The sequence below is a fragment of the Plasmodium gaboni genome (genome assembly GCF_001602025.1).
Source record: "Plasmodium gaboni strain SY75 chromosome Unknown, whole genome shotgun sequence".
In the NCBI taxonomy this organism is placed as follows: domain Eukaryota; phylum Apicomplexa; class Aconoidasida; order Haemosporida; family Plasmodiidae; genus Plasmodium; species Plasmodium gaboni.
In genome coordinates this window covers 1-9,008 of record NW_017385422.1, presented here as the reverse complement: position 1 = coordinate 9,008, position 9,008 = coordinate 1, and the positions used below count along the sequence as shown (strand labels likewise).

At 18.3% G+C, this 9,008-nt stretch overlaps 3 protein-coding genes across 3 annotated transcripts; 1 reads left to right on the top strand and 2 right to left on the bottom strand.

The window, feature by feature from the left end:
* Nucleotides 1-1,921: 1,921 nt before the first annotated feature.
* Nucleotides 1,922-2,454, bottom strand: PGSY75_0025200 (hypothetical protein; the record flags this gene model as incomplete). The annotated part of the gene is made up of 3 exons (XM_018783395.1): nucleotides 1,922-2,063; nucleotides 2,166-2,293; nucleotides 2,452-2,454. The coding sequence occupies 3 exons, from the start codon at nucleotides 2,452-2,454 to the stop codon at nucleotides 1,922-1,924; spliced, it is 273 nt and encodes a 90-aa protein (XP_018638830.1).
* A 779-nt stretch (nucleotides 2,455-3,233) lies between these two features.
* Nucleotides 3,234-3,701, bottom strand: PGSY75_0025100 (hypothetical protein; the record flags this gene model as incomplete). The annotated part of the gene is made up of 3 exons (XM_018783394.1): nucleotides 3,234-3,320; nucleotides 3,439-3,551; nucleotides 3,653-3,701. The coding sequence occupies 3 exons, from the start codon at nucleotides 3,699-3,701 to the stop codon at nucleotides 3,234-3,236; spliced, it is 249 nt and encodes an 82-aa protein (XP_018638829.1).
* A 1,901-nt stretch (nucleotides 3,702-5,602) lies between these two features.
* On the top strand, nucleotides 5,603-9,008 carry PGSY75_0025000 (hypothetical protein; the record flags this gene model as incomplete). Its single annotated transcript, XM_018783393.1, has 2 exons — nucleotides 5,603-8,576; nucleotides 8,743-9,008. Coding segments are annotated over 2 exons (3,240 nt in total), but the record flags the coding sequence as incomplete, so codon positions are not given.

The following is a 9,008-nucleotide window of genomic DNA, read 5'->3' as shown; positions in this document are numbered from 1 at the left end:
AAAAAAAAAGAAAAAAAAAAAAAAAAAATTAAGTATAATAAAACACGAAAAAAAATAATAATTATAAATATAAATGAGTAAATAAATAAATAAATAAAAATTAATATAAAATAAAATAACAGAAAGTAAAATAGTGTGAGTAAATATATTTGTACAATTCAAAGAATCTTTACTTTTACACCATAAAAAATTTATACATATATATAAATATATATATATATAATATATTTATTTTTTATATGCATATTTATATATAAATAATTTATATAAATATTAATATAAATATAAAATGAAAAAAAAATATTTATATAATAAAATATATTATATTAAATATAAATAATATATAAATAATATATAAATAATATACATATATATATATATATTATATATATATGTTATAAAAAATTTATACTACTAATAATACGGAAATTGGAAATATCTTATAAAACTTTAATTTTTGTTCAGTCAATATTCAAAAACCTTTTTAGTCAAGAAAAAAGGGGTAAAAAAAGAAAAAAAAAAATTAAACGTGAAATATAATTAAAATAAAAATGTAATATAAAATATTTTTAAAGTAAATTTTATATTGTATTATATATATATATATATTAAATTTTTATGTATATAAATATAAATATTTTTATATTTAAACTTTTTTACGGTTGTGTTAATTTAATTTTTTTTTCCATAAGTCTTAATATTATAAATAAAATATATATATATATATATTTTAAAAGATTAAAAAGTACTTGGTACAATATTTTATTTTTTATTTTTCTTATAGCATAATAATAACTATCTACACGTTCATAAAAAAAAATGAAAGGTATATTTGTAATTATATATATATAATATATTATATATATTCATACCAAAAAAAAAAAAAAAAAAAAAAAAAATATATTAAATGTATATATTATATTTTTTATTTACATTCATGCATCTAATCCAGGTTTTTTTTTTTTTTTTTTTTTCTTTTTTGATATATTTTCCTAAGTAAAAATGTAAAGTACATTCAATTAGGTATATATATACGTATATATAAGTTTACGAATAAAAAAAGGATTAAATAAGTAGTTAATACCATCATAAAGTGTGTCCACATAAAATATTATATATTTTTTATACATTTATATGTAAATTATAATAATATATAATTGTAAAATAAATTCATTCCCTCCAAAAAAAATTAATCAAAATAAAATAAAATAATATACGTATTTGAATATTTTCTTTTACTTATTATTATTTTTTAAATTCTTGTTTATTTTCTTATTTGTTTATTTTTACTTTGGCTTTACAGTGTAAATGGTGAAATATTTTTTATTTTTAGATTTCTACGAATATGCATATTAATTATGTATATGCACACAAAATATATGTTCATATAATATTTATATGTATATTTTTCTATATATAAGAAAATATGGATATATCAATACATATATACACCTATATATTGATAAGTTTATATTATATTATATTATATTATATATATATATATATATATATATATATATATATATCAACATATTTCCAATAAACATCATATGACAAACTTTTTTTTTTTTTTACTATATTAGAGTTTTAAAAAATCTACATTTCCAAACAATTTCAACTATTAGCAAGTTGTTATTGAAATACGTACTTTATAAAATATTTATGTGTATTTATATGAATAAAAGTTTTATATATATATAAAAAACAAATTAATGATTCTTTACATAGTTCAAAAAATAAAAAATTATACCTATATATATTATAGATATATAATATGTTTTTTTGTGTGTGTAATTCCCTAATTTTATATTGAAGAAATATACAGAAAAAAATAATAATAATAATAAAAATACAATAATATAAAATATATTATAAAATATAATTATAAAATAATGATATTTATATATTTATCATTATTTCCTTATGAAGTTATTAAATTGTATACGTCTGATTGACAATTTTTCAATTTGTCCATAATTTCTTTATCACAAAAACTTAAACGAAATGAATGCTTAAAACATTTTTGTAGGTCTTCTGTATAGGGAAGACATTCTCTTGATATTCTATAAATATAAAAAAATATACGTATTATATATATATATATATATATATAATATATTTATTCATATATAGATGCCATTATATTTTTAACTTCTCCAACTCACATGTGGGATGTTGAATTTATAGCCTTGTTCAATTTATGCTCACATTTCTCCTTAGCTATATCTTTATTCAAATGTGATTGCATACATATTTTGTAATCATTAAAATCTTTACGAGCTGTAAACATATTCTTAAAAATAATAAAAAGATAAATAATATTTATTATATTATAACAAAAATTATAAAAAGCTACTAATAATGATAAATCTATAACTTATAAGTATATATTTCAATAAAAGAAAAAAAAAAAAAATCGTTTTTTTTTTATCTTCAAAATTTTATACTTACCATATTGACCTTTATCCTTTTACAAATTTTTTTTTTTTTTTTAAATATAAGTTTGACAGTGGTAGAACATTAATATTTTAGTAAAAAAAAAAAAAAAAAAAAAAAAAAAAAACTTTTATTGAATAAATAAACATAAAACAAATAAAAAATATAAATAAATAAATATATATATATATATATATATATATATATTATATATGTGTGTATTTTATTTATGAATATACATCTTTTAAAATATACAAAGGTATGTATAAAGAAAATAAAAATATATATAATTTATTCCCTTTATATTATTAATCAGTAAATATGCACAATAATTCTTTTATTATTAAAATATTAAATAAATAAATGTATAAATAAGATATAAAAGAAATTATACATTTTAATTAATATCATAACTTAAAATAAAAATTTGAATATCATTATATATAATATTTATGTATAAAAAATTTTAAGATGGTGAAGAATATTATAATAATAATATATATATATATATATTAAAAATACAAATCTTATTAAAAAAATATAAAATAATTATAATCGTATCTTTATTTTCCATTTATACAATTTTATAAGTTACATGATATAAAATATATATATATATATATATATATACAGAAAAAAAAAGGAAAACATAACTTAATATTTATATGTATGTATTTCCAAAAAATGGATTAAAATAATATGAATTCATATATTTGATTAAATACAAACACCTACGCTTAAAGCTTATATATTTTTTATAATATAAAAAAGAATACTTGTTTCTTCTCCTCTTTGGTTTATTTATTTTGCTCTTTGTATTCTGTGAGAAACATCAATGGGCTTTTAAGTTTCTTTAGTTTTTCTTCTGTGCATTTTTCATAGTTCTTAAAAAAAAATAAAAAAATAAATATATATATATATTGAAAAAAATATAAATTGTTTATTTTTTTTTCTTTACTTTTAAAGAATTATATAATCGTTCAATATAATTTTTTTTATTACCTTCTTAAAATGCTGACAATCATGTTGTGAACTTTTTATTAATTTATCATCGCCAAAAGGTATTAAATTTTTATTTAAACATTTAAAAAATTCATCTGATACAGATTCGCATCCTATGAAAAATATAATAAAATAAACAAATAAAAATAAAAAAAGCATAGAAAAAATAAAAAAAATTTTAACATACATAATTCTTATTTTACATATAACTTACCATTCAAGGATGCAGGAAAATAAGGTTTCATTCTTTCAATATTTTCCATTTAACGTACCACAAAAAATATACAAATATATAAATATAAATATAAATATATATATATATATATATATATATATATATATATTTCTTAAAATAAATTAAGCTAATTTTTGTACTTATTTTACTTTTCCCAATGTATTATTAAAAAGAAAATATATTATATATTTAAGGGGTTATATATATATAATCTTTTTTTTTTTTTTATATATAAAAAAAAAATAATGATAAGTTGTACATAAAAAATAAAAATATTTTAATATTTTTAAAATTTATTTTTTTCGTGTTTGCCCTTTATTTATATTAATATATTATATATATTTTTTATTTTTATTTTTATTTTTTTTTTTTTTTTGAGGTGCATATATCATATGAGTATTCTTAATACTTAGCACATATGTATTTAATTATTTCGTATCATAAAATAAAAAATAAATATATATAAAATTATGTATATCTATGTATATATTCTCAAAATATTATAAAAAATGAAAAAAATAGAAATATAAATTTATACAATTTATATTTTGTTGTAACCCCTTTAATCTGTATTCTTAAGATATAAATATTTATCCTTGTGTACATTATTTATTTATTTATATTTCATTTGAAAAAAAAAAAAAAAAAAAAAAAAAAATACAATATTTAAAAAAAAAAAAAAAATAAGAAATTACGACATCATGTATAAATATAAATATATCTATATTTTTGTTTATTATAGTTTATAGAATATCTTTATTTATTTATTTATTTTCCATATTAAATATATTAATGTATCTTTTTCTTCTATAACAAAAAGTGTCCTTTTATTAAAATATATTTATTATGCTCGGAAAAATAAAAAAATAATTAAAAAAAAGTACACATATGACTATATATATATTAAATTTGCCTTTCTCGATATGAGTATGGCACTTTTCTGTACGTCTTTTAATTTGAATTTCCATAAAAAAAGTACATTTTTGTGTATTATTCATATTAAATATATACATATATATATATATTTATTATTATTTTTATTAAAAATTAATATTATAATTATTAATAAATTTGTTTATTTATATTATTTTATTATTTTTTTTTTTAATAAAAATATATATTTATATATAATTAATATATTTTTCTTTATTTTTATTACACAAAAAATCATAAGCTTGTTAATATTCTTCGTTTTATATTTATGTAGAAAAAATAATTAAAAAAATTAAAATATTAAAATATTAAAAAAGCATAAAAATTAAAAATAATCAAAAAAACAAATTAAAATATATATATATATATATATATGTATATCCCCCATAATACATATATTATATTTGGTTAGGGAAAAAAGAAAAATTAAAAAAAAAATAACATTATTGTTATAGTGATACCAAATATAATTATTTTAATACATTTTATTTTTTATTTTTTATTTTTATATGGAAATACTGGATACATAATAATATAAAAAAATATATATTATGTTAATTGTTCTATATATATATATATATATATATATATTTATATTTATACTTAATTTATATTTTATATCTTTTATAAATTTTTGATACATATATGATATTGTTTCTATAAATTTGTTATATATAGAATATATTTATGTATATTTGTATGTATGTATATATATATATAGTTATATAGATTATCGATTTGATAACCTTTTATTTCTTTATGTATTCCTGTTTTTTACTACGTAACATTTCATTATTTTTGTTCTGTATATGATCTATTATATATACGTTATTAAAAAAATTAATATGTTTGTATGTATAAATAATATGTTACCCTAACAAAATATATAATATATAACAATTGTACATATTATATATACATTTATATTACATAATATACTTAATTTTAAATAAAAAAAAAAAAAAACTTTATATATATTTATATATATATAACACAATGAGTGACAAATTGTACGACGGTTCCTCTTCCTGTTTAAAAGTGTCCGAAAGAAAAAAAAAACATTTTAAGAACCATGGAGGTAAGAGTAAATCTGTTCCTGTAAGTTCAACATCAGATGGATCTACAAATGTTCACAAAGAGAAGAAAACAAATGAAATGAAATGTGATGTGGACAATGTTCAAGAAATTAAAACCAGTAAAGAAAAAAAGGAACAACCAGAGAAAAATTCATCTGTTGAAGACGTAAACACATCATTAGGTAATGATTCTGATAAGGTAGACAAGAACCAATTAGATGTTGTAGAAGGAAGCTCCAACAGTTTGTCCAAAAAAAAGAAGAGAAACAAAAAAAACAAGAAAGAAAGTCATGAAAATAATGAATATGCAGGGGCTGAGGAAAAGAAGAACTTGGAAAACATTGATGTGAAATGTTATACATCATATGCTGACAAGGTTTCTAAGGGAAAACCTGTAGCCTTAAAAAGTGGTTCTACTGTTGGACATAGCATACTAAGAGTTGATATCCCTGTAAAAAATGGTTCGAGAAATGAAGAAAAGAAATCCCCTTCATATAATTCTCATCAAAAAATTAATAAGGGGAAAAACAAAGACTTTTTTGGAAGAAGGATTAATATGGGCAATGATTATTACAGAAAGGAAAAATTCTGGAATACTAATGAGAAAAGAAGAAAAAGACCATGCTCTTATGAGAATAAGGAAAGAGCATCATTTTATAATGAGAAAAGAAGAAAAAGATCATATACTTATGATTACAGAGAAAAGGGATCAAATTCTGATGCTAAAAGGGGAAATATATCTAATTTTGATGAGAAAAAGGAAAGACCATCAACCTGTTGTGAGAAAATGGTCAAATCTTCAAGTTCTGATGAGAAAAGGGAAGAAATATTATTCTCTGATGAAAGATTTGAAGAAATATTTTTCTCTGATGAAATATTTGAAGAAATATCAAATTTTGATGAAAACAAGGAAAACATGTGGAAGGTAGTTAAAAAAAGAGACAAGAAAAGGAAAGGTGATCAGAAAAGGTTAAGTAGTTCAAGCGAATATTATGAAAAAAATATAATATCAAGTTCTCAAGAAAACGAACCAAAAAAGTTGAACATTGTAAAAAAAAGAGATAGAAAGATGAAAGTTGATTCATTATATTCCAAAACTAACAGGTTTCAAGAAATCAATTTGGATGATAATGAAAATAAGAATAAAATATCGAACGTTGATAATCAAAAGTTGATGACTTCAAAGAATGATCAGAAAAAAAAAAAGAAGAGTGTTGAAAAGAAGAAGGAAGAAACTTCTAAGGATGATGAAAAACAAGTAAAACATGATGCGAAAAAGACGAAAAAGGGAAAAAAATCAATGAATAAAAAAAAAATTTTAAATGATCTTGAGAAAAATGAAAAAACATCAAAAGTTGAAGAAAAGGAAAGAACCTTAACTGTTGGCAATAGAACAGTAAACATAGATGAAAGGAAGGAAAAAAAATCAAATGGTGATAAGAAAATAGTCGAACGTGATGGAAAAAAGAATGCAAATTTCAAAGTTGAAAAAATAACAAAGGTTCAAGATAAGAAGAATGCAAATTTCAAAGTTGAAAAAATAACAAAGGTTCAAGATATGAAGAATGGAAATTTAAAAGTTGAAAAAATAACAAGGGCTCAAGCAAAGAAGGATGAAAATTTAAAAGTTGAAAAAATAGCAAAGGATCAACAAAAGGAAAACAAAAAATTAAAAGTTAGAGAACAAATACGTAAGGTTCATGGAAACAAAGAAATAACATCAAATGATTCGGAGGAGGAAAGAACGTCTAAAGATGATGAAATTATAAAGGATGAGAATAAAGAAACAGATAAAAACAAAAAGAAGAAAAAAAAGAAAAGAAAATCAAAAAAAAAAAACAACAAGAAAAATGAAGTTGAAGTAGTATCAAATGATGTAAAATCTCATCAAGTAGTTCAAGAGGATAAGAACGAAATACAGAGGGCTTTAGTAGATAATCAAGGTGCTGGTGCAACTAAAGAAGGGAATCCAGATGAAACATTATATTTTATAACATATTCATTGCAAAATATAATGAACTTACGCGAAAGGGCTACAAAAATCAATCTTGATAATAAGGAGAAAGAATCAAACGTTACAAATAACAATGAGAACAATAATGTATCCTTTTTAAATTTGTTCGGTAAACCTTATACAATACAGCAAAGAAGAGAAAAAATGGCATCTATTGATGCATTGGCTAAAGCATTAGAGAACAAATTAAAAGAACAAAATATGAAGAAGGAAGATAAGGTTAATAATAAATTAAAAAAAAACAATAAAAAAAGAAAAAATAAAAAAAAAAAAAAAAATAGTAATAATAATAATAATAGCAATAATATAAATAATAATAATAATAGCAATGATATAAATAATAATAATAATAATAATAGCAATAATATAAATAATAATAATAATAATGATATAAATAATAATAATAATAATAATAGCAATAATATAAATAATAATAATAATAATAATAATAGCAATAATATAAATAATAATAATAATAGCAATAATATAAATAATAATAATAGCAATAATATAAATAATAATAAACCGATATTACACAATGCGGTGGACAAAACTAACAATGCTGAAAATAAAACACGTTTTGCTAATAATAGTAATAATTTAAATAATATCACAAATAATACGAATTCAAATGTTATATGTGAGGAGAATAAGGAATTATGTAAAGATGTAAATACTAATGAAGAAACAAGTGAGAAACAGCTTCAAAACTATCCTACACAAGTACCACAGACGAACGAATTAACATTAGATGTTTTTAACGAAGATAATAAGAAGAATTATGTAGAAGATGATAAGCAAAAGTCCTTTGATCAACCATTATTAAAAGATAAAAAATCAAATGTAAGGAATAAGTCAAAAATTGATCTGAACGAATTAGGTAAAAAAAAAAAAAAAAAAAAAAAAAAAAAAAAAAAATCACAGAAATATATTTATACACTTATATATTTTTATACTTGATTATATATATATATATATATATATATATATTTATTTATTTATTTTAATTTTTTTTTTCTTTTTTCTTTTCTGTTCTTTCATTTTAGAATCATGCAAAAGTAATATTTGTTCAGATAATCCCGTTCAAGACATACAATGCTTATGTTCAGAAAATCAAAATGTCAATATTCCTAAACGTACGTCTGATTCCTTATGTAGTATCAATTCTAATATATTTAATATTTCAGACTATATAAGATATAATCTTTTTAGTTATATACACATTTTAAATAATCATGAATTAGATATTCACCAAAGGCAATGTATAGAAGAAATAGTAAATTTCCAAGATTCGAAATTGAAATGGATAGAA